This window comes from Heteronotia binoei, chromosome 9 (assembly GCF_032191835.1).
Source record: "Heteronotia binoei isolate CCM8104 ecotype False Entrance Well chromosome 9, APGP_CSIRO_Hbin_v1, whole genome shotgun sequence".
Taxonomy (NCBI): domain Eukaryota; kingdom Metazoa; phylum Chordata; class Lepidosauria; order Squamata; family Gekkonidae; genus Heteronotia; species Heteronotia binoei.
The window spans coordinates 110,398,798-110,424,528 of record NC_083231.1 but is presented as its reverse complement, the minus strand read 5'-3'; the positions used below and the strand labels follow the sequence as shown (position 1 = coordinate 110,424,528).

General features: G+C 48.1%; 1 protein-coding gene across 1 annotated transcript; it reads left to right on the top strand.

Annotated features, from left to right (window-relative positions):
- Positions 1-8,022: 8,022 nt before the first annotated feature.
- On the top strand, positions 8,023-13,487 carry LOC132577404 (C-X-C motif chemokine 11-like). The gene is made up of 4 exons (XM_060247179.1): positions 8,023-8,140; positions 9,534-9,660; positions 11,968-12,040; positions 12,924-13,487. The coding sequence occupies exons 1-4, from the start codon at positions 8,080-8,082 to the stop codon at positions 12,945-12,947; spliced, it is 285 nt and encodes a 94-aa protein (XP_060103162.1). The 5' UTR covers positions 8,023-8,079; the 3' UTR covers positions 12,948-13,487.
- The last annotated feature ends 12,244 nt before the right edge of the window (positions 13,488-25,731 follow it).

The following is a 25,731-nucleotide window of genomic DNA, read 5'->3' as shown; positions in this document are numbered from 1 at the left end:
CAAAGTGATTTAAAGAGACTTTAAATGCCTTCTCCAAGTCTGCAGATTGCAAAAGGGCAAACGGGGCTTTTGTGCCTTTCACAAGCGTGTAGAACAGGGGTGGAGAACGTCCATCCCGAGGACCATTTACGGCCCTCGAGATCACTTGTTCTGGCCCTTGGGGATTGCTGGGCCGGGCCGTGGATAGAAAAGCAATTATTTATAAATAAAATATATATATATATTTATAAATTTTGTTGGCCTGAAACATTCTCCCTCAGCAGAGCACTGTTTTTTAGGCTGATAATTTTGTATGGTTCGCGAATGATGTTATAAATATCCAAATAGCTCTTGGCAGAAGAAAGGTTCCCCGCCCCTGGTGTAGAAGACCGTATAGCTCAGACATGCAACCAAATTAAAACCAGCAGAAGCAAGAAATATTCCCAATGAGGAAGGCCTCAGAAATCTCCCCTCCTTCATTTCATCCACACCACAACCCTGTGAGGTAGCTTAGGCCGAAAGCAAGTGGTTCACCCAGTGAGCTCCATGGCTAAGTGAGAATCTGAACCTAGGACTCTCCAGGCCTAGTAATGCCATCTTTGGGTGCACGTGCTGCTCTGTGCATTGGGCATTTAAACACAGTACTTTTCAAGGGAATTAGTTTTCATATTCAGAGGCCTGTTTCTCTCCCCCTTTTGTCATGTCGGATCTGCATTTTGGTAGATCATAAGAGCTTGTGTTCACAAGCGTGACAATTCATAGTCTCCCATACACCTAGGCCTGCCAACTTCCAGGTGGTGGATTCATTCAGGAAAATCCAGGTGAAGTAAATTTGATCATGAGACTGTTCAATATTTCTTAATAGGTGCAGCCAGCAGTCTATCAAAGCAACGAGGTGGTACTGGTGCCCTTGTTTCACGTGAGCTTCTTTGAGCTTCTCACATCATTTTCATACACTGGGTAAGAACACCAAACTGTTTCAGCACTGAATAGCATTGAATCCTCACTGTTGAAGGGCTATTCAGTGTGAAACAGTTTGGCATTCTTACCCAGTTATGAAAATGATGTGAGAAGCTCGAAGAAGCTAACGTGAAACAAGGGCACCAGTACAACCTTGTTGCTGTTATGGACTGCTGGCTGCACCTAATAAGAAATATTGAACAGTCTCGTTATCAAATGTACTTCACCTGGATCTTCCTGAACGAATTTGGCATTAATTTGCTGGGGGGAGTTGGAATTGGACTGGTTCCTGGTGAATACGGTCCTTGCTTTGCATAGAGGACTAATTGAGTGGTCTACTAAGAAGAAGAAGAAGAAGAAGATGATGATATTAGATTTATAACCCACCCTCCACTCCGAATCTCAGAGTGGCTCACAATCTCCTTTATCTTCCTCCCCCACAACAGGCATCCTGTGAGGTGGGTGGAGCAGAGAGAGCTCTCACAGCAGCTGCCCTTTCAAGGACAACTCCTACAAGAGCTACAGCTGACCCAAGGCCATTCCAGCAGGTGCAAGTGGAGGAGTAGGGGATCAAACCCGGTTCTCCCAGATAAGAGTTCGCACACTTAACCACTACACCAAACTGGCTCTCAAGCTGAACTAATATATGCATATTTATTGTTTACACAGTTTGCTTTGTTTGTTTATTTAGAGGCTGGTTTTCACGGAAGCCCCGTGCTTTGTATCCCCCTGCTTATTTTTGCTGTGATTCTCTGGGTGGGTTGCACAACTTCAAGGTGGTGGCTGGAGATCCCCTGGGTTTAAACTTGATCTCCAGACTACAGTTGCCAAGTTCCCCCTAGTCTGGAGATATCCACGGGTGCCACCTCCTCAAATCTCCAGGAATTTCCCAGCCTGGAGTTGGTAGCCTTGCACTTGTCCTTTGAATCGGGGCCAGTGGGCAGAAACTCAATTTGCTCTTCTCATGAGTTCATTTCTGTCCCCACAAGAATGCCTAAATAGGGACTTTTGACCTTTTATAGTAAATGAACTCTTAATATTCTGAAAGAGGAACAGAAACTGAGGAATTATTGGGTAAAGGCGCTGGAACTTGCAGCGGTGGCTAAACTTACCTCATTGATGAGAGAAAAGATGATAAAACACGTTGGTTCCTGATTGGAGACCCCTTATTAACTTTTTGCATGAAACATGTAACACTGGCTTGATGATTTGTGGTTCTGATGAATAAGGATTAGCTTTTCTTTGAAACCACAGAGTAAGAGAAAACTTTGTAATCATATTTGTTGCAGAGGAAACCGGAAAGTGCCTTTTATTTGATATAGTTTCCCCCCCCCCCCCTTTTTGTTCTGTTACTTCTCTGTTATCTGTTATTCTTCCTTTTAATTAAAAAAAGCAATTAAAAATGAAAGAGGAATAGAAGCTAAACAGGAAAATCCCTTGCAATTGCCTTTGCCGACTAGTAGTCTGTTATTACAATAGCAGCAGCCCCCCAGCCAATTCCCTAATAATAACTTCCGCTATCAAAGTTAGAGATGGTACGGAGTAGTGGTTAGAGCCCTGGAGTTGGACCAGAGAGAGCCCTGAACTTCCTGGATGACCTTGGGGCAGTTCCTCCTTCTCTTAGCCTATTCTACCACATAGAGGTATTGTGGGCGGAAAAAAATAGGATAACCCCAGTGCGGTGTAATGGTTAGAGCAGAGATGTCAAACTCATTTCTTATGAGGGCCGGATCTGACATAAATGAGACCTTGTTTGTCTGGGCCATATCGGGCTGGGCCTTGTGTGTACCTATTTAAGATTAGGTAGCAGAGATATAAACTTTATAAAGGACACAGACAAACACTGTTAAATTTTAAAAAAACCCTTAAAAGATGCTTAAAAGATTAGCACTCATTGGTCTTAAAGGTGCTTTCTTTGTATTTCTCCCATGGGATCCAGGGAACTGGGCAAAGGAAGCTCTGGCTCTTTCCTTCCTCCCCCAGAGGACTGGGGGGGGGGAGCCTCAGCCAATAGAAGGAAGAGTGGCTTAGCTTTGTTGTGCGATTGAGAAAGCCTGGAAAAACAAGCTCTGACTCCTCCCCTTCCTCCCCAAGGGAGGAGCCTCAGACAATGGAGAAAATAAGAGATTTTGCTCTGTAGCTCCTGTGCGCTTGAGCAAGCCTGGCAAAACAAGCTGAGATGCAAAAGGAAGCAAAAGAGAGGGAGAAGGAAGCAGATGACAGCCAGTTGCTTGGGGGCCTGATAGGAGCCCTCCAGGGGCCTGATTCGCCTCCAGACTGCATGCTTGACATCCCTGGGAAAAGAGGACTCCTCAGGAGAAGAGGAGTTTGCCTTGTGTGACCAACCTTGAGTCAACAGAAGCTAATCAGCAGGAAAATGCTAGCAAGCAGGCTTCTCAGGATTCATAGCCAACAGGTGGGGCAGAGCCACCAACACGCTCCAGCATTCATTCAGCAGGTGAACCTCAGGTGAACTGCAGCCCACCAGTATCACCCACACCCATAGAGCACTGCAGATGGAAGAGGAGATGGAGGTTGGATTTATACCCCACCCTTCACTACCCGAAGGAGTCTCAGAGCAGCTAACAATCTCCTTTCCCTCCCCCTCCCCACAACAGACACCTAGTGAGCAATGCTCCCTCTAAGATGTGGAGTCTTGTGAGCCAGTTTGGTGTAGTGGTTAAGTGTCCGGACTCTTATCTGGGAGAACCAGGTTTGATTCCCCACTTCTCCACTTGTAGCTGCTGGAACGGCCTTGGGTAAACCATAGCTCTCACCAGAGTTGTCCTTGAAAGGGCAGCTGCTGTGAAAGCCCTCTCAGCCCTACCCACCTCACAGGGTGTCTGTTGTGGGGGAGGAAGATAAAGGAGATTGTGAACCGCTCTGAGACTCTGAGATTCAGAGTGGAGGGCAGGGTATAAATGCAATATGATCAAAAAATTTACTTTGTGAGATACTGGCGTAATTTGTGTGAGCTACTGTTGTGAGCTTCTGCATAAATTAGTTTGCTCTGGAGCAATTTTTCCTGAGCTAAGACAAAAATGTGTGAGGTGGAGGCTAAAAGACTGAACTAGCTCACACTAACTCAGCTTAGAAGGAACACTGCTAGTGAGGTGGGTAGACCTGAGAGAGCTCTCCAAGAACTGCTCTTGAGCAGAATATCTTGTGGCAACTTGTGACCAGTGTTCCCTCTAAACTGAGTTGGTGTGAGCTAGCTCACAGTTTTTTAGCCTCTGGCTCACACATTTTTGTCTTAGCTGAGGAAAACTGACCCCAAAGCAAACTAATTTATGCAGTAGCTCACAACTTTAATGCCAGTAGCTCACATAGTAGAATTTTTGCTCACAAGACTCTACAGCTTAGAGGGAATATTGCTTGTTACTGACCCAAGATCGCTCCAGCAGCTGCCTATGGAGGAGTGGGGAATCAAACCTGGTAAGTCTGTGCACTTACCACTACACCAAACTGGCTCTCTGGAGGCTGAGAACAGAGCTGCAGAAAAGGCAGCAAAGTGCACACCTCCTGGCTCAACACCAGCTGCTTGCTGATAACAAAGAGGAGTAGTTGAAAGATTGCTTCTGAGCAGCTGCTAGCTGCAAGCATGACCCTTAGGTGTATGGCTATAAAACCAGCCAAGAGAGATTGTTAGGCATGGACACAATGAGTATGATAGATGTTAAGCCACCGCCTCTTTCCTGGATCCCTGACTTTGAACGACCCTGCATGGCTTCTCTTATGTTCTTATGTCAGAAGAACTGGATAAATTTGAAACCAATCGTTTTTATTTTTATTTATTTATTTTATCAGATTTATATTCCACCCTCCCCTGATGGGCTCAGGGTGGATAACAACCACAGATTAAACCACATAAAGCATTAAAAAACAAAAATACACAATAAAACCATTCATACAGTTTACAATCATTAAAACCAAGATGTGGGTTTCTTTTGGCTGGTGGCTTCCGCTGCGTGGGCAACCCGATTTGCCAGACAGACTGCGCCACTTGCTTCCTGATGTGGCTTTTGCAAGAAGAAGTGAGGCAGGCCAAAAGCGAAATTTGCCACAGGAAGAAGGCTGTGGGAATGCAAAGATCGGGTCACATGAAAATCCCAAGGCTGTCTTCACTTTCAGTTTGGTGAGAGCCAGTTTGGTGTAGTGGTTAAGTGTGCAGACTCTTATCTGAGAGAACCGGGTTTGATTCCCCACTCCTCCACTTGCACCTGCTAGCATGGCCTTGGGTCAGCCATAGCTCTGGCAGAGGTTGTCCTTGAAAGGGCAGCTGCTGTGAGAGCCCTCTCAGCCCCACCTACTTCACAGGGTGTCTATTGTGGGGGGAGAAGACATAGGAGATTGTAAGCCGCTCTGAGTCTCTGATGCAGAGAGAAGGACGGGGTATAAATCTGCAGTCGTCGTCGTCGTCTTCTTCTTCTTCTTTCAAAATGTACCACCGACAGCTGGGGGAGGAAAGAGAGAGATTAGAGGAAATGGCTACTTTTAGTAATTGGCCTGCATGGAGTACCTCTAAATGGTGGCTAATTTAGCCCATTGGTACTATGGAAGACTCTCTCATGAATTGCTGCCTAGACCTGGCGAGAAGGCTTGCGCAGTTCTGTGAGGCTGTGGGCTATGCCATGCAGGGCCACCCAAGATAGACAGGCCGCAGCTGACAACCCAGACAAAATGCGATCTACCGGAGAAGGAAATGGCAAACCACTCCAGTATCCTTGCCAAGAAAACCCAATGGACAGTAAAACAAAAGGCTAAAAGATATGGCCCTGGAAGATGAGCCCCTCAGGTCAGAAGGTGCCCAATATGCTACTGGGGAAGAACGGAGGGCAAGTCCAAATAACCACAGAAAGAGTGAAACAGCTGGAGAGCCAGTTTGGTGTAGTGGTTAAGTGTGCGGACTCTTATCTGGGAGAACCGGGTTTGATTGCTCACTCCTCCACTTGCACCTGCTAGCATGGCCTTGGGTCAGCCATAGCTCTCGTAGGAGTTGTCCTTGAAAGGGCAGCTGCTGTGAGAGCCCTCTCAGCCCCACCCACCTCACAGGGTGTCTGTTGTGGGGGCGGAAGATATAGGAGATTGTAGGCCACTCTGAGACTCTTCGGAGTGGAAGGCGGGATATAAATCCAGTCTCTTCTTCTTCTGGGCCAAAGCCGAAAGGATGCTCAGCTGTGGATGTGTCTGATGGTGAAAGAAACGTCCAATGCTGCAAAGAACAATACTGCATTGGAACGTGGACTGATATAACTAACATGAATTTGAGCAGGCTTTGGAGGATGGTGGAAGACAGGAGGGCCTGGCACGACTTGGTCCATGGAGTTGCAAGGAGTCCGACTCAACTGTGCGACTGAACAATAACAAACTATGAAAGAGGCTAGAGTTGTCAACCCCCAGGTGGGAGCTGGAGACCTGGAATACAGCTGATCTCCAGGCTACACCAAGCCTTCAACAGCTAAATAGATTAAAATCAGAGACTGCTGCCTAGTACAACCTGATTAGTCTCCTGGAGCACAGACCTGTCTTTTGCATCTAGAGTACTTCGAAATTCGGCCCCGCCTCCACCTGTTGCATTGGACAACGTTGCACTGTAAGAAATCTTTTTTAAAAGCCCCTACAGGCTCTGCCCCTCAAACCTCCAGGAATTTCCCAACCCACAGATGGCAACCCTAAAGCTAACTATGTTAGAGGAGGAGGAGGGCGGGGGAATTAGATTTATACCCTGTCCTTTACTTGGAGTCTCAGAGTGGCTTACAATCTCCTTTCCCTTCCCCTCCCCACAACAGACACCCTATGAGGTAGGTGGGGCTGAGAAAGTTCTTTCGAGAACTACCTTTGAAAGAACAGTTCTGAAGGAACTTGTGACTGACTCAAGGTCACAGCAGCAGATGCATGCAGAGGAATGGGGAATCAAACGCAGCTCTCCCAGATTAGAGTCTGCGCATTTAAGCACTACACCAAACTGGTTCCCTTGGCTTTGTCTGCAAACATAAAAGAGTGGTTTTATCAGCAAAGTGCTTTGCAAAACTGATTCCAGAGTGCTTAGGAGCCATCAACTTTTTCCTTCCAAGGAGCCAAACAAGCAAAGTCTGTTGTGACCCAGAAGAAGAAGAAGACCGCAGATTTATATCCCACCCTTCTCTCTGAATCAAAGTCTCAGAGTGGCCTCCAATCTCCTTTATCTCCTTCCCCCACAACAAACGCTCTATGAGGTGGGTGGGGCTGAGAAGAAGAAGATATTGGATTTATATCCCGCCCTCCACTCCGAAGAGTCTCAGAGTGGCTCACAATCTCCTTTACCTTCCTCCCCAACAACAGTCACCCTGTGAGGTAGATGAAGATATTGGATTTATATCCCGCCCTCCACTCCGAAGAGTCTCAGAGCGGCTCACAATCTCCTTTACCTTCCTCCCCCACAACAGACACCCTGTGAGGTGGGTGGGGCTGGAGAGGGCTCTCACAGCAGCTGCCCTTTCAAGGACAACCTCTGCCAGAGCTATGGCTGACCCAAGGCCATGCTAGCAGGTGCAAGTGGAGGAGTGGGGAATCAAACCCGGTTCTCCCAGATAAGAGTCTGCACACTTAACCCCTACACCAAACTGGCTCACCCAGAAGCTGCCCTTTCAAGGACAACTTTTGTGAGAGCTATGGCTGACCCAAGGCCATTCCAGCAGCTGCAAGGAGTGGAGAATCAAACCCGGTTGTCCCAGATAAGAGTTCACACACTTAACCACTATACCACCAAACTGTCCAGCATGGGTCCAGCAGCAACTGAGAAGTACAGAGAAAGCTGTAAAATAGACTCCTGCCCGTGTTCAGTCAAATGGCATCCACTTGTGTCTTCCTTACATCTTAACGGAATGCAGAACAAGGAGAGCCAGGCTGGCATGATGAGAAAAGCTCTGATTTCAAAGAAGTGCCTGGAATGTCGAAAAAACCACGATGCCATGCTATCAAACTAGGCGGGGGAAAGGCATGACGCTTCGAAATGAAAGTGAATCTTAATGGGAATTCCCCCGAGAAGTAGTCGTGGGTGAAGCGAGACAATAAATAGCAAACCCCAAGACGGTCTCTGCTCACCACATTTCCTCCTCCAACTATAGAACTGGAAGCAGGAGATTCTTCGCCAACACGGAAATGATCAGGTGGTCCTTCCTCCTCACTCTGCTGCTTCTGCTGGGGGCAGTTCCTGTGCCAGGTAACACCATCTTCTTTTCACCTGTACGCTGCTGATACACAGAAAGCAGCTTTGTGCTGAATCAGACCATCGGTCCTTCACGGTCGATGCTGTCTACTGAGATCAGCTGTGGTAGAGGTCTTTTACATCACCTGCTTGTGCATCTCCTGCATCGTTGAACACAGGGCTGGCTAAACTGCGGCTTGGGAGCCACACGTGGCTCTTTCACACATATTGCGTGGGTCTCAAAGCCCCCATCACCCTGTCTGCTGGCTTGGAGAAGGCATTTGTCTCTTATCCAAACCATTTGTTATCCAAGCCAAGCCAGCCAGCAGCTTGAAGAATGAAAAGGAAGGAAGGAAGGAAGGAAGGAAGGAAGGAAGGAAGGAAGGAAGGAAGGAAGGAAGGAAGGAAGGAAGGAAGGAAGGAAGGAAGGAAGGAAGGAAGGAAGGAAGGAAGCCTATAGGTGGGGAGGGAAGGAGGGGGAGAGGTGGAAGGAAAGAAACTTTAAATGCATTCTCCAAGCAGCTGGCTGGTTTGGCTTGGAAAAGTGATTTAAAGAGAGAAATGCCTTCTCCAAGTCAGCCGACACGGCGGTGGAGCTCCGAGTGCCACGCATTATGTGTGAAAGAGCCTCATGTAGTTCCCAAGTCGCAGTTTGGCCACCCCTGGTTTAATACGTACTCTTTGTTTTGGATTTCTGTAATCCCAGCCCTATTGCACTGCTTACTAGACATCCCATCCTGTTGATTGCATTGACTTCCACTGGGTAATCCACCTTGACACTCAACGAGAAAGGAGGAACCTCCTCATTCAGAGGCTCTAAACCACTGATTACCAGAGCCAGGAGGCAACACCAGGGGAAAGCCTTGGCCTCTATTCTCTGTTGTTGGCTGTCTGGAGGTCTGGCTGGGCACTGTGCAAGACAGGATGTTGGACTAGCTGGACCACTGCTCTGATCCAGCAGGGCTCTTCTGATGTTCTTATGAGGGGAAGGCCTTGGCCTCTATGCTCTGTTGTTGGCCCTCCAGAGGAACTGGTTGGCCAGGATAATGGAGATGGACCACTGGTCTTATCCAGCAGGGCTCTTAGAACATTTTTATGAGGGGAAGGCTTTGGCCTCTATGCCCTGTTGTTGGCTCTCCAGAGGAACTGGCTGGCCACTGTGTGAGACAGGATGCTGGACTAGAGGGACCACTGGTCTGATCCAGCAGGGCTCCTCTTATGTTCTTAAATAAATTAAATAAATACTTTCAATACAGTCTGCCTTTCTTGCTGTGACTAGAGGGGGATATACAGCAAGATAAATAAATGCAAGACAATATGTCCTGAAGGGTGCAAATAGGAAAAGAATTCAGATGTGATTCCACCGCTTTCCCAGGAACGTAACTCATCAATGCACTTTTTGTTGCAGGAATGCCAACCTCCAGGAGAGGGCACTGTCTCTGTCGACGAAGAAATCTTGTCTCCATCCAATTTCATCTTATTGCCGAAGTGGAATACCACCGGCCAAGTGCCAGCTGTGATCAAGAGGAGCTGATGTAAGCAGTCGGGGCACATAGCCCTTGCTTTTACGCAGAGCTTTTTTGGTAGAGAAAGCCCAGCAGGAACTCATTTGCATATTAGACCACACCCCCCTGCATAGAGGCCATCATTTCGTGCAGGGTGGAACTTATTTGCATATTAGGTCACACCCCCTGATGTCACCATTGTTTTGCGTGGGGCTTTTTGTAGGGAGAAGCCCAGCAGGAACTCATTTGCATATTAGGCCACCCCTGATGGTGTCGTTGTTTTGTGCGGGGCTGGAACTCATTTGCATATTAGGTCACACCCCCTGATGTCACCATTGTTTTGCTCAGGGCTTTTTGAAGACAAACCTCAACAGGAACTCATTTGCATATTAGGCCACACTCCTGATGCCAAACCAGCCAGAACGATGTTTCTGTGCATTCCTGCTCAAAAAAAGCCCTGCTTTTACGCTGTGATGCTGCTGCTGCAGTTCCATCTAGTCTGCCCTTCCTGCTGCTTGTAAGGTTGCCAAGTCCAATTCAAGAAATATCTGGGGACTTTGGGGGTGGAGCCAGGGGACTTTGGGGGTGGAGCCAGGAGACTTTGGGGGTGGAGCCAGGAGACTTTGGGGGTGGAGCCAGGCACAAGATTGTGACAAGCATAATCGAACTCCAAAGGGAGTTCTGGCCGTCACATTTAAAGGGACTGCACACCTTTCTCTTTTCTTCCATAGGAAATAATGAAGGATAGGGGCACCTTCTTTTCGGGCTCATAGAATTTGATCCCCTAGTCCAATATTTTTGAAACTTGGGGGGGCATTTTGGGGCGAGGTACTGGATGCTATGCAGAAATAGTGGTGCTTCTACCTCAAAAAACAGCCCCCCCCCCCCCCCCGGAGCCAGTGGACAGACTTTGCATCTCCCACATGATAAAGGACTGGGTCTGAAACGGTGATATATGAGCGTCCCTGTCAGAGGTTTTCCATGTACCCACTGGTTTATTTTTCCAATGCTATGGGTGTTTTCGCACTCACCTTCAGCCGGCGCCGCGACCCTCTTGACGACGGAGGATCTGTGCTGATTTCCCACACGAAGCGCTGGAGCAACCAGAAGAGCCGCCAATTTCCGGCGCGAAGCCCGCTCAAGCGTTTTCCTGCTTCCTGGCGATTTACGTTTGAGCGGGCTTCGCGCCGGAAATTGGCGGCTCTTCTGGTTGCTCCAGCGCTTCGTGTGGGAAATCAGCACAGATCCTCCGTCGTCAAGAGGGTCGCGGCGCCGGCTGAAGGTGAGTGCGAAAACACCCTATGAGTCGCCCCCAAAAGGTCCCCGTATCCTTCATTATTTCCAAGGGAGAGAAGGCATATAAAAGGAGCGTAATCCTTTTAAATGCGATGGCCAGAACTCCCTTTGGAGTTCAATTATGCCTGTCGCAACCTTTCTCCTGGCTCCACCCCCCAAAGTCTCCTGGCTCCACCCCCAAAGTCTCCTGGCTCCACCCCCAAAGTCCCCAGATATTTTCTTGAATTGAACTTGGCAACTTCTACTCTGAAATCTGACTCATCCTAAAATCAAACATATATTCTCACCAGCTTCAATCCCACTCAACCCGGGGCTTTATATTTCTGCTATCTAATCTTAAATAGGTACAGACATGGCCTGGCCCGACAAGGTCTCATTTATGTCAGATCCGGCCCTCATAGCAAATGAGTTTGACACCCCTGCGTAGAGTTTTCAAGGGGAGGGACAACCAAAGGTGGCTTATCATTGCCTGCCTCTGCATAACAAACCTGGAGCTTCCCTGGAGGTCTCCCTTCCAAGTACTAAGGGCCAACCCTGCTTTGTTTCTGAGATCTGAAGATACCAGGCTAGCCTGGGCCATCCAAGACAGGACGAAAAACACCTTAGGAATCTAAGAACATCAATGACAGCTCAAAAATCTCAACACACCAATGAAACAAGAACAGCCCCTTAATTCTGCAGCCTTATCTTCCAGCCAGATATTTTCAGATCAATGACATTCTCCTGTCCAGGGGTGGGATTCTAGCAGGAGCTCCTTTGCATAACAGGCCACACACCCCTGATGTAGCTAATTCTCCAAGAGCTTGCAAAAAAAGAGCCTTGTAAGCTCTTGGAGGATTGGCTACATCAGGAGGGTGTGGCCTAATATGCAAAGGAGCTCCTGCTAGAATTCCAGCCCTGCTCCTGTCCATAGATCATCAACAGCTTGCCTATACAATTTGGCCTTCCACGAATTTCTAAATTAATCTTGAATATTCGCAGCAGTAGTACAGAGTAATTCTGCTTCCACTGATGTAGACTCTTTTTTCATTTCCCTTTCAGAGTCACATTCAAAAGCGATGGGAGAAAAAGATGCTTGAATGTTAACTTGGGCCAAGGCAGGAAAATAAAAGAGGTGAGAGAATCCTGTTTTGGCGGCAGTGGGGCGGGGGGGTGTTGGCGGGGGTGGGTGGGTAGGGGAAAGGAAAATTGGGCAGGGGTGCTGCAGATTCTATAGGGGGCACCACCCTTGTGCTCCCCCTGCTGGTATCAGCTGGGAGGGGGGTTGGGTTCCCTCCTGAACCTTATTCTCAGTCTTTCTGCCCTGTTGTTTGCCCTCCAGAGGAATTGGCTGGTCACTGTGTGGGACAGGATGCTGGGCTAGATGGACCACTGGTCTGATCCACCAGGGCTCTTTTTACATTCTTATGAAGGCCTCGGCCTTTCTGCCCTGTTGTTGGCCATCCAAAGGAACTGGCTGGCCACTGAATGAGACAGGATGCTGGGCTAGATGGACTACTGGTCTGATCCAGCAGGCTCTTCTGATGTTCTTATGAAGGCCCCGGCCTCTCTGCTCTGTTGTTGGCCATCCGAAGGAACTGGTTGGCCATTGTGTGAGACAGGATGCTGGGCTAGGTGGACCACTGATCTGATCCAGCAGGGTTCTTCTTACGTTCTTATGAGGGGAAGGCCTCGGTCTATATGCTCTGTTATTGACCACCCAGAGGAACTAGTTGGCCACTGTGTGAGACAGAATGCTGGACTACATAGACCACTGGTCTGATCCAGCAGGGCTCTTCTGATGTTCTTATGAAGACCTCGGCCTCTCTGCCCTGTTTTGGCTGTCCAGAGGAACTGGTTGCCCACTGTGTGAGATAGGATGCTGGGCTAGATGGACCACTGGACTAGACGGAGCACTGGCTCTTCTTTTGTACTTATCCCCACTCATTACAAACTAACACAGCATGGCTGCAAGAAACCAGTCACCAAGCAGCTTGTTATTTTTGCTTTCCTAACAGGCAATTATGAAGAAAAAGAAGTAAAGATTGCCAAACAGGAAAGAAAGAGAAGAGTGTGGGGGAAAACTGACATTTCCCAGCCAACGCCATGAACTTTTTCAATACAGGAGAGAACATCTGGTGAAGAATATTTATGATACCTTCACGTGTAGAAAGAAGGCTGTGACGGAATGGCCCTGGTTTGCCTACCAGACCCCGTTCCCCTTTTTGGAGGGAGCTATTTCTCCTCCGGCCACTTGGGCTCGCTGCCACCACCTGCTCAGTCTAGGGGTTCGGATTGAGAGGAACAGGACTCCCAATCCCCCTCTCCAGCTATGAGGCCAGGCCTCAAGGTCCTCTGCCACCCTGTACTTGGGTATCACAGAGACCACAGCACTTCTTCGGGGAACCCCTGGAGGATTGGCACCTTATCCAACCACAGGCCTTCCCCCTTTCCCCGGGCCCCCCTTCATAAAGCGTGGTCTAAAGCGGTTGGGGATCTCTGTGGTACAAAGTTTGACTGCCAGCATTCAAAACAGTAAAAATATTTAATTAGAAGAGAAAAAGGAAAGAAAAGAAAAAAAACAAAAGTAGTTGCATGTAAAAGTTTAGCACAGCACCCGAACAGCAACCAGAATGACAAATAAAAGGTGGATTTAAACGCATCCTCCCGTCCCTGGTCTAAACTTGCCCTGCCCTGTGGATGACTTACTTGGTCTGACAGCCTGGAGTCCTCTCCCTCTGGAGAAGGCCTCTCCCACAGACAGGAGCGCACAGACTGACCACCTCTCTCCTTGAGGGCCAGCCAAGAACTGAACTTTTCCCGCCTCACTCCAATAAAACAAAAGAACTTCCTGCCCCTCTAGGAGGCTTTCCCCCTAGAGTTGATGGTTTAACTCCGGAAGGGAGGGGGGGGAGTGAAGGGAAGGCTAGGCCCCAAAGCCTGCCTAGCAGTTTCATGTTCCCTCCCAACCAAGCACCACCATTAACTAAGATGGCATTTCTCCACAAAGGCGTAGACCAGGGTGGGATACATATTCTGGAAAGGTGAACTATAGAAGCACCTTCTTTTTCAGTGCTTTGGTTGAAGTTGCAGTGTACAACCACAGAGGAGATCTGAACAGATACAACAGCGTTTGTTCTCCCCCTTTAAAGTACGATTTCTGAAATATTGGTGCATTGGTCTAGGGAAAGGTGCAACTTTGCTCATGTTTTGATTTTGTTTCAAAGGGTGTTACTATAGCCTAGCAAAGAAGTACATATCCGTGGATTAATGAAAACAAATACAAATAAAAAAGCAAATCATGTCTTTAAAAACAAAGTATGGTCATGGTGATGAGGAATGCATCCCGTCATCAGTGATGACACAGGCACTAGCCAATAGGTACTTGTGATAGTTTCATGAAGCAATAATTGAAAGGAAAAACAGGTTTAATCAGTAATGGCAAAAATATTACCATTGCCAGGAGAGGGCCTTCTCAGTAGCGGCCCCCAAAGCTCTGGAACTCTCTGCCCAGGGAGACTCACTTGTCTTCTTTTGTTGCTGCAAATAATAATTTTTTGTTTCGCTTGGCATTCCCTCAGCAACCCCTCCATCCTCCCCAGTGTTTTAACTGTTATTTTTATCTTATGTTCTTTTAAGTTCTGGTTTTGATTTGTTTTAATGACGCATTTGTGTGTTGGTTTAAACAGTTTTTAAGATGAGGTTTTAATATGTATGCTTTGATGTATTGACCACCCTGATGCTTGTATGAGAATTAGAAAGATGGGATAAAAATCTTGTTAACCAATAAACAACTCTATAATGACATGTAATACATTCAGTAATTAAGCCAGAGCCTTTTCCTGCTGCTTTTTTGGGTAGCTCTCCCAAGCTCATCAAAGACTTCAGCCCTGGCCCCTGCCTGGTGGGATGAGCTCCACTTGGAGATCCAGGCCCTGCGGGATCTGTTCCAATTCCTCAGGGCCTGTAAAACAGAGCTCTTTCACCGGGCTTTCAGCTGAGGCAGTGGGCGTCACTTGTTACCGGCCTCCCCCCTTCATTCCATCCCAGTGCTATAAGATCTACTGGGCCTGGACAATAGGCCATGACTGTGAGGCAGAACCTGCCATTTTAGTCTCTACTGTCACTCTGTAGTTTTAGATTTCATATCTTTTAAATTATGGTCAGGGGCCTGTCTATCTGCAGGACCGTCTTTCTCCACATGTTCTCCAGAGAGCACTGTGTTCAGGGACAAAAAATCTATTGTCCATCCCTGGACCAAAGGAGGCTAGGTTGCGTTTGACACAAGCTAGGGCCTTCTCGGTGGCAGCACCAGAATTGTGGAATGCTCTCCCAGAGGCCATAAGGGCCCTGCGGGACCTTTCTGTTTTCCGCAGGGCCTGTAAGACCAAATTGTTCCGACAGGCCTTTGATATCTAACCGGGAGAGAACTGCCAACCTACATCATTATAGAGTACTAGGTGATCACTGTCAGAAAAGAAGAACTTGCTTATATTTGGTGTAGTGGTTAAGTGTGCAGACTCTTATCTGGGAGAACCAGGTTTGATTCCCCACTCCTCCACTTGCACCTGCTAGCATGGCCTTGGGTCAGCCATAGCTCTGGCAGAGGTTGTCCTTGAAAGGGCAGCTGCTGTGAGAGCCCTCTCAGCCCCACCCACCTCACAGGGTGTCTGTTGTGGGGGAGGAAGGGAAAGGAGATTGTGAGCCGCTCTGAGACTCTTCGGAGTGGAGGGCGGGATATAAATCCAATATCTTCTTCTTCTTCTTGATACAGCACCACGAAATGGTTTTAAAATCTTAAATTGTAATTTATGTTTTATTGGTTTTAACTCGTGAATATGAATGTTGTCAGCTGTCCTGAGTCCGCTCGCGGAGAGGGTGGGATAGAAATTTAAGGTAATAAATAAATGAATAAATAAATAAATACATTGTTTTTATTGTCGATTGTTTTTATAATGAAACCTGCCCTGAGCCTTTCCTATGGGGGGGGGTGGGCTAAAAATTGAATTAAATAAATAAATAAATAAATCAAATATTTAAAACAAAAGAACAAAGAGCACAGCTATTGAGTAAAGCTGCTGCCACAGAAAACCACACTGGCAAAGTAAGTTAATGAATAAAGAAAGGGAATTCCCTCCTTTAGTTGCTCCCCCCCCCCACCCCGTAGAGATAAAGAACTTGTTTAACAGTAAGAGGGCAAAGGAGAAAATAAATGAAAGAAAAACAATCCCACAATGTGTGCTCTTCTAAAACATCGATAGATCCATGGTATGATGCTCTCTGAAAGCAAGACCTGGACCTTGGATTAAATTTGCCAGCTGAGTAGGGAAATTCCTGGAGGTTTGGGGGAGGCAGGCAGTGGATAGTGAGGAAAAGAGGGACCTCAGCAGGATATAATGCCATCCATCTTCCAAAGCAGTCATTTTCTTTGGGGGAAGAAGATGATGATATTGGATTTATATCCCGCCCTATACTCTGAATCTCAGAATCTCAAAATGGTCACAATCTTCTTTTACCTCCCCCCCCACCCACAACAGACACCCTGTGAGGTAGGTAGGGCTGAGAGAGCTCTCTCAGAAGCTGCCCTTTCAAGGACAGCTCTGCGAGAGCTATGGCTAACCCAAAGCCATTCCAGCAGGCTGCAAGTGGAGGAGTGGGGAATCAAACCCGGTTCTCCCAGATAAGAGTCCGCGCACTTAACCACTACGCCAAACTGGCTCACCAAACTGGAACTGATTTCTGAGATCAGGGGTAATTCCAGGACTTCTCCAGGCCCCACCTGGAGGTTGGCAAGCTTACTGCATTGATTGAAGTTCATGTCATAGTCCCCCAATGTCAAATGGTACAAAATCATTCCATATTTTTCCATGTTCTTGTAAGGCATGTTAGCACCTGAAAATCAGGTGTTTCCTTCGTAGATCATCCAGCTATTCTCTGGTCAAAGCTTTTAGAACACTGTTCTAAAGTCAGGCCTGCCTGCAAAATGAATGTGGGGAGGGTGGTTATATAAACTAGGCTTTCCAGCCTGTGTAAAATAGTGGAGAGTTAAAAACTGTTTTGCTCTCAATGAGTGAGAACGAAAAAAGAAGAAGAAGATATTGGATTTATATCCCGCCCTCCACTCCGAAGAGTCTCAGAGCGGCTCACAATCTCCTTTACCTTCCTCCCCCACAACAGACACCCTGTGAGGTAGATGAAGATATTGGATTTATATCCCGCCCTCCACTCCGAAGAGTCTCAGAGTGGCTCACAATCTCCTTTACCTTCCTCCCCCACAACAGACACCCTGTGAGGTAGATGAAGATATTGGATTTATATCCCGCCCTCCACTCCGAAGAGTCTCAGAGCGGCTCACAATCTCCTTTACCTTCCTCCCCCACAACAGACACCCTGTGAGGTAGATGAAGATATTGGATTTATATCCCGCCCTCCACTCCGAAGAGTCTCAGAGTGGCTCACAATCTCCTTTACCTTCCTCCCCCACAACAGACACCCTGTGAGGTAGATGAAGATATTGGATTTATATTCTGCTCTCAATTCTGAAGAGTCTCAGAGCGGCTCACAATCTCCTTTACCTTCCTCCCCCACAACAGACACCCTGTGAGGTGGGTGGGGCTGGAGAGGGCTCTCACAGCAGCTCCCCTTTCAAGGACAACCTCTGCCAGAGCTATGGCTGACCCAAGGCCATTCCAGCAGGTGCAAGTGGAGGCGTGGGGAATCAAACCCGGTTCTCCCAGATAAGAGTCCACACACTTAACCACTACACCAAACTGTTCTAGAGTTTGGTTTCGCAGAAACGGCTTTGGGCATTCTACTGGTGTAGCTTTTGGGACCAGATCATGGCCTTTGGACTCTCTATCCAACTTGTACATTTGTAAATAAACATTTTTTTTTGTAATACATCTCCAGTGCGTTCTCTACACCAAAGGAAACAGAACTTTTTCTCACTAACTCTTCAAGAAGGAACTGGATTTGACTGTGGAATCACACGGTCTCTGTGCCCTACAACCACAGGAATGGGAATTCCATTGGGGAGGCAGGGGCAGAGGAGAAAGTCCCACCCCTCATATTAGATAACATGTGATTTATGCTAAGAGCATCTGCATGGCTGCTAGGGTTAGGGTTAGGTTAGTGAGGGTTAGGTCCGACTCAAGAAATATCTGAGGACTTTGGGGGTGGAGCCAGGAGACTTTGAAGGTGGAGCCAGCTGCAAGAGTTTGACAAGCACGACTGAACTCTGAAGGGAGTTCTGGCCATTACATTTAAAGGGACTGCACACTTTTTAAAGGCTTTCGCTCAGCTGGAAATAATGAAGATAGGGGCACCGTCTTTGGGGGCTCATAGAATTGGACCCCCTGGTCCAATCGTTTTGAAACTTGGGGGGGGGGGGGGGGTTTGAGGAGAGGCACTAGATGCTATGCTGAAAATCTGGTGCCTCAGTCTCAAAATCAGCCCTCCTAGAGTTCCAGATACCAGCAGGTCAATTTTCCATTCTACTCTATGGGAATCAGTCTCCGTAGGGTATAATGGAATGCCTAGCAGACATTTCCCCCCCGCCTCCTCTTTCTGATAACCCTGAAGAAGGGGGAGGGCCTCCAAACCAGGGGATCCCCCGCCCCCACTTGGGGACTGTGCAAACCAAAAGAGAAACACGCCAGAGAGTGACAGGAGAAAACCCTTAAGAAGAAGAAGACAGCATTGGATTTATATCCCGCCCTCCACTCCGAAGAGTCTCAGAGCGGCTCACAATCTCCTTTATCTCCCTCCCCCACAACAGACACCCTGCGTAGTGGGTGGGGCTGAGAGGGCTCTCACAGCAGCTGCCCTTTCAAGGACAACTCCTGCCAGAGCTATGGCTGACCCAAGGCCACTTCAGCAGGTGAACATGGAGGAGCGGGAAATCAAACCCGGTTCTCCCAGATAAGAGTCCGCACACTTAACCACTACACCATACTGGCTCTCCGTGACAACCAGCCTCATAAAGAGAAATTCTTAAACAAAGAATGGAAGTATTAATACTATTTCAAAACACTCTCACATACAAAATATATTCAATAAACATACCCTGATGTACAAAACACCCACACAAGACCTTGGAGATGGTAACTTGATTGTGTGTGAAAATGTTGGGAGTCTTGCCATGCTCTGATTTACTATTGGAAAGCTGGTCAAAGCTTCTAGTGAAATGAGGGAATTTGAAGTTCTACCTCATCGCTGTGTTTCAAGACTGTTGTGTACAAGACTTATTGGATGTATTGGATATTGAACTATCACGCGGTCTCCTCAGGAGCTGGTGGACCGAGGAATCTTCAAAAGTTGAAGGACTATTGAATATATGTTAAGACTGTGTCTTTAAATGATTCCATTTATCTCCTTCTGGTGCACTTAGTATGAGTGTTTTGTACATCATGGTATGTTTATGGAATATGTTTTGTATATGAGAGTGTTTTGAGAGCCAGTTTGGTGTAGTGGTTAAGTGTGTGGACTCTTATCTGGGAGAACCGGGTTTGATTCCCCACTCCTCCACTTGCACCTGCTGGAATGGCCTTGGGTCAGCCATAGCTCTGGCAGAGGTTGTCCTTGAAAGGGCAGCTGCTGGGAGAGCCCTCTCCAGCCCCACCCACCTCACAGGGTGTTTGTTGTAGGGGAGGAAGATAAAGGAGATTGTGAGCCGCTCCGAGACTCTGAGCGGAGGGTGGAATATAAATCCAATGTCGTCTTCTTCTTCTTGAAACGTTATTAATACCGGTATTTCCGTTCTTTGTTTAAGAATTTCTGTTTATGAGGCTGGTTGTCACGGAACCTTAGGGTTTTTTCCGGCCACCCACCTGGGAAATGGCAACGCTCATGGCAGCAGAGGAGAGGACTCACAACAACGGCTCTAAATTAAGGGTGGCAAAGTACCGGCTGGATATTAGGGGTGGGTAGGACTTTTTTACAGTAAGAGTTGTTCCACAGTGGAGTCAGCTGCCTAGATCCCCCTCACCGGCAATCTTTAAGCAGCGGCTGGACAAACATTTGTCGGAGGCGGCATCTAGCATCTGTTGCAGTTCCCCAGGAGTTTCTGTAACCAACACCAGGTCGTCTGCATAGGCCAAGACACTGATCTTTTGGTTGTGGAGCTTGAACCCACCTGGTCCATTGGAGATGTGATGGAGGAGGGGTTCCATAGCCAAGTTAAAGATGATGGGGCTCAGCGGGCAGCCCTGCTTCACTCCATGGCGGATGGGGATCTCTGGGGTTTCCTCTTCTACGGCCCTGGTGGTGGTGGTGCAGTCGGTGTAGAGTTCCTTCACCAGGCTCAGCATGTCATCTGGCATGCCCATCTCGGCCAGCGTGGCAAAGATGTGGCTGTGTGGGATGGACTCAAAAGCACTGGAAAGGTCCAACCAGGACAGAGCACACTGCTTCCTTGAGCGGCGGATAGCTTCGAGCACACTCTGCAGGACGAAGTTGTGCTCATAGTGAAAGGGGGAGCACTGTTGTTTGCGAGTTGGTGCTAGGCAGATTGTGAGGGAACCCACCAATTGGTGGGCTCCACAAGGGCTTGGCTAAGGTATATAAGATCTGTGCTGCGACACAGAGGGCGGAGTCGACAGGTGGAATCCTTCTATCCGGGCTCCCCGTGCTTTGCAAACCACGTTTTGATTAAACAATCCTTGTTGGACCCTCCCGTGTATGAGTCATCGTTTGACATACAACATCTGGATAGGCTCTACACGTGACAATAGCAGCCCTCACAGGACATGAAGCCTTTTTGTAGACTGTATCCTGTAGACCAGGGGTGGCCAACGGTAGCTCTCCAGTTGGTTTTTTTGCCTACAACACCCGCATGGCCGATGGCTGGGGCTGATGGGAGTTGTAGGCAAAAAACATCTGGAGAGCTACCGTTGGCCACCCCTGCTGTAGACTGACCCTGCACTGAGCTGGGGGCTGGACTAGATAGTCTGTATGGCCCCGTCCAACTGTGGGATTCTATGATTCTATGTTTGGCCAGCTCATTAATGCCATACACTGAGAAAACAATACTGTGTTTACTTGCTCCGGTTTTAAGTCCCAGTAACTCCAAGCAGGCTTGAGCAGCACGTGACTGTGACCATCGATATAAGCAAGTAAATGGGCACATGCACCAGATAGGGTTATCCCTTGTAAACAGGGTTGTCACCTCTGTTTGGGAAATTCCTGGAGATTTGGGGATGGCAGGGTTTGGAGAGGGAAGGGACTTCAGTAGATTATAAGGCCATAGAGTTCACCCTCCAAAGCAGTCAGGGGGAACTGATCTCTGTCATCTGAAGATCAGTTATAATTGCAGGAGAGCTCTAGGCTATGCCTGGAGGTTGGCAACCTCCTTGTTACTATATTTAACTGTATGGCATCTCTCTCTCTCTCTCTCGGCTTGACTTCGCGAACGAAGATTTAAGAAAGGTGCAGTAGTCCACGTCTGCTGCAGGCTCGCTGGTGGCTGACAAGACCAATGCGGGACAGGCAGGTCCGGCCACAGTGGCTGCAGGGAAAAGTCTGATTTGGGGTTGGTGCTGTAGCAGTGTGATTCTTCCTCAATCTCCTTTTGTCCTCAAGACCACCTATGCGTGCGTTCTCAAAGGAAGAGACAGCCTGGTGGATGGTGTGCCTCCATGCTTTGCGATCTGAGGCTAGGTACCTTCAAGGAGTCCTTGTACCTCTTCTTTGGTGCCCCACTATTTCGATGGCCGGTGGAAAGTTCGCCATACAGGGCAATCTTGGGAAGGCGGTGGTTTTCCATCCTGGAAATATGCCCTGCCCAGCGAGGGACGGTGGCTCAGTGGTAGAGCATCTGCTTGGGAAGCAGAAGGTCCCAGGTTCAATCCCTGGCATCTCCAAAAAAGGGTCCAGGCAAATAGGTGTGGAAAACCTCAGCTTGAGACCCTGGAGAGCCGCTGCCAGTCTGAGAAGACAATACTGACTTTGATGGACCAAGGGTCTGATTCAGTATAAGGCAGCTTCATATGTTCATATGTTCAGTGCCTCAATGCTGGTAACCTCCGCCCGCTTGAGGACTTCAGTGTTGGTCACAAAGTCACTCCAGTGGATGTTGAGGATGGTGCGAAGGCAGCGCTGATGAAAGCGCTCAAGGAGTCGCAGGTGATGACGGTATAAAACCCACGATTCGGAGCCATAGATGTGGGTTGTCATCACAACCACTTTATAAACATTGATCTTTGTTTGTATGGCATACAAACATAAGAAAAGCCCTGCTGGGTGAGAGCAGTGGTCCATCTAGTCCAGCATCTTGTCTCCCACAGTGGCCAACCAGTTCCTCTGGAGGCCCAACAATAGGGGCATAAAAACTGAAGTCTTCCTCTCTGGCTCTGGGATTCAGAGGTTTAGTGTCTCTGAACGTGGAGGCTTCCCTCAGCCACCATGGCTAGGAGCCACTGATACTTATTCTCCATTAATCTATCTAATCCCCCTTTAAAACTGTTTATTTTTGTGGCCATGACTACATCCTCTAGCAATGAATTCCACATTTTAATCTGTAATAATCTGCCCAGGAATTAAGCTCACAGGGAGATGAATTCTCTGTAATACTATTGGAGTCTTACTCACAAGTAAGTGTGTAGGGTTGCCAAGTCCAATTCAAGAAATATCAGGGAACTTTGGGGGTGGAGCCAGGAGACATTGGGGGTGGAGCCAGGAACAAGGTTGTGACAAGCATAATTGAACTCCAAAGGAAGTTCTGGCCATCACATTTAAAGGAAATGCAAACCTTTTAAATGCCTTCCCTCCACTGGAAATAATGAAGGACAGAGGCACCTTGGGGCTCATAGAATTGGACCCCCTGGTCCAATATTTTTGAAACTTGGTGAGGAGGAGAGGAGAGGAGAGGCACCAGATGCTATGCTGAAAATTTGGTGCCTCTATCTCAAAAAAACAGCCCACCCCAAGCCCCAGATACCCATGGATCAATTCTTCACTCTATCCTATGGGAATCAGTCTCCACAAGGAATAATGGAGTGTCCAGCAGACATTTCCCTCCCCCCTCCCCTGCTTTCTGATGACCCTGAAGTGGGAGGAGCTCCTCCAAACTGGGCATCCCCTGTCCCCACCTGGGGATTGGCAACCCTATGAAAGTGTGAGAGAAGATCACCGCAGCCTTAACATTATATACCCCAAAACCCAGACTAAAAATATTTTAATATTTATCCTTTTTCATCCTTTGGAGTAAAGGGACTTAATCTGAAATAACAACAGATGTGGTTAGGGTGGCTAGATGCACTGGAAAACACCCGTTCTTGTCGTGCCTTGAGCAGCTGTCTACAAGAGGGACTCACCTCACCCCTTGCTGACAGAAAGCTGCCTCCGCTTCCTGTTCTACCCAACTCTAGAGGCCCAGCTCTGAGCCCATCTCTCCTCTGCAGTTGGCCGCCCCAGTCCTGGAGATTGCCTGTCCCATGGGTGGGATTCTTTCGCTTTCGCTTGCACTGAAGTGTCAGAGCCTTTCCCACCAGCAAAAGTTACAGCTTAAGTAATTTATCCAGAGGAATTTGCAGCTGAAGGAGATTAAGTAAAAGCTTCCAATTAGGACAGCCCACTGGCCTGGAGAAAACATGTCCTGTGTATTTAATAGAGGTTTCATGTATGGAAATGGGCAGGTGAAACATTTTTATGGCATGGAGGGATATAACATTGCTTTGGAGAGCCAGTTTGGTGTAGTGGTTAAGTGCGTGGACTCTTATCTGGGAGAACCGGGTTTGATTCCCCACTCCTCCACTTGCACCTGCTGGCATGGCCTTGGGTCAGCCATAGCTCTGGCAGAGGTTGTCCTTGAAAGGGCAGCTGCTGTGAGAGTCCTCTCAGCCCCACCCACCTCACAGGGTGTCTGTTGTGGGGGAGGAAGGGAAAGGAGATTGTGAGCCGCTCTGAGACTCTTCGGAGTGGAGGGCGGGATATAAATCAAATATCTTCTTCTTCATCATCTTGGAAGTAGGGTTAAAAAGGTAAAGGTAGAGTCCCCTGTGCAAGCGCCTGTCGTTTCTGACTCTGGGGTGATGGCGCATCATGATGTTTTCATGGCAGACTTTTTTACAGGGTGGTATGCCATTGCCTTCCCCAGTCATCTACATTTCCCCACCCCCCACCCCGCAGCAAGCTGGGGACTCATTTGACCGACCTCGGAAGGATGGAAGGCTGAGTCAACCTTGAGCCAGCTACCTGAACCCAGCTTCCGCTGGGATCGAACTCAGGTCGTGAGCAAAATTTAGGACTGCAGTACTGCTAGGTCCAATTCAAGGAATATCTGGGGGATTTGGGGGTGGAGCCAGGAAACCTTGGGAGTGGAGCCAAAAGACTTTGGGGGTGGAGCCAGGAGCAAGTTTGTGACAAGCACAACTGAACTCCAAAGGCAGTTCTGGCCATCACATTTAAGGAACCTTTTAAATGCCTTCCCTTCATTGGAAATAATGGATAGGGGCACCTTCTTTGGGGGATGCTAGAATCGGACCCCCCCCCCGGTCCAACCTTTCTGAAACTCGGTGGGTGTTTTGAGGAGCGGCACCAGATGTTATGCTGCAAATTTGGTGCCTCTAGCTCCAAAAGTAGCCCCCCAAGCCCCGGATACCTGCAGATCAATTCTCCATTATACCCTATGGGAATCGTTCTCCATAGGGAATAATGGAGTGCCCAGCAGATAGTTCCCTCCCCTGCCCCCACTTGCTGATGACCCTGAAGCAAGGGGAGGGCCTCCAAACCTGGGGATCCCCTTCCCCCACCTGAATTGGTAACCCTAGAGTGGAGGTAAATAACATTGCTTGGAAATAGGGTTGCCAAGTCCAATTCAAGAAATATCTGGGGACTTTGGGGGTGGAGCCAGGAGACTTTGGGGGTGGAGCCAGGAGACATTAGGGGTGGAGCCAAGATCAAGGCTGTGACAAGCATAATTGAACTCCAAAGGGAGTTCTGGCCATCACATTTAAAGGGACGGCACACCTTTTCAATGCCTTCCTTCCATAGGAAATCATGGATAGGGGCACCTTCTTTTGGGGCTCATAGAATTGGACCCCCTGGTCCAATCTTTTTGAAACTTGTGGAGTATTTTGGGGAGAGTCACTAGATGCTATACTGAAAATTTGGTGCCTCTACCCCAAAAAACAGCCTTCCCAGAGCCCCAGATACCTGCAGATCAATTCTCCATGATTTTCTATGGGAATAAATCTCCATAGGGAATAACAGAGTCCCCAGCAGACATTTCTGACGACCCTGAAGTGGGGGGAGGGCCTCCAAACCGGAGGATCCCCTGCCTGCACCTGGGGATTGGCAACCCTACTTGGAAACAACATCCCATTAAGGCTCTAGTAAAGGGGTAGGGCAGCAGGAAGTTGGCCACACTGTTTTCAGTAGCCATGAAAGTCCATAGGCAAGGAATTGGCCCCCTGCCTGCACTTTTAGCTGCATCGTGTCTTTCATTTCCTCGAGTCTTGTTTCTCCTACAGAGCCAAATTAGGTTTCAGTTTCCCTGATTTCTGCTCACCGACCTGGGCAAACTTTCTTGAAAGTTCCACATTTTTTTGTAGGACCCCGAAGGTCAAACTAGATGTTGCAACATCTGTGAATCCACCGCAGGCACCCGCAGCTACAGGACTGGGATTTCCCAGTGGGAACTCCTTTCAAAAATGCTGTGAAGGCCCAATTCAGCTTTGGACTGCAGCATAGAACAGAGGTAGCCAAACTTGCTTAATATAAGAGCCACAAACTTGCTTAATATAAGAGCCAATAAACGTCAGATGTTTGAGAGCCACAAGACATGCAAATCAGACGTTTGAGAGCTGCAAGACATGCAAATCAGACGTT

Excerpts from the sequence above, each read along its gene's own strand:
- LOC132577404 (XM_060247179.1), top strand. The coding sequence starts at position 8,080 with ATGATCAGGTGGTCCTTCCTCCTCACTCTGCTGCTTCTGCTGGGGGCA. Across the intron at positions 9,661-11,967 it reads TGTGATCAAGAGGAGCTGAT|AGTCACATTCAAAAGCGATG; the intron begins GTAAGCAGTCGG and ends TTTCCCTTTCAG. Across the intron at positions 12,041-12,923 it reads AAGGCAGGAAAATAAAAGAG|GCAATTATGAAGAAAAAGAA; the intron begins GTGAGAGAATCC and ends CTTTCCTAACAG.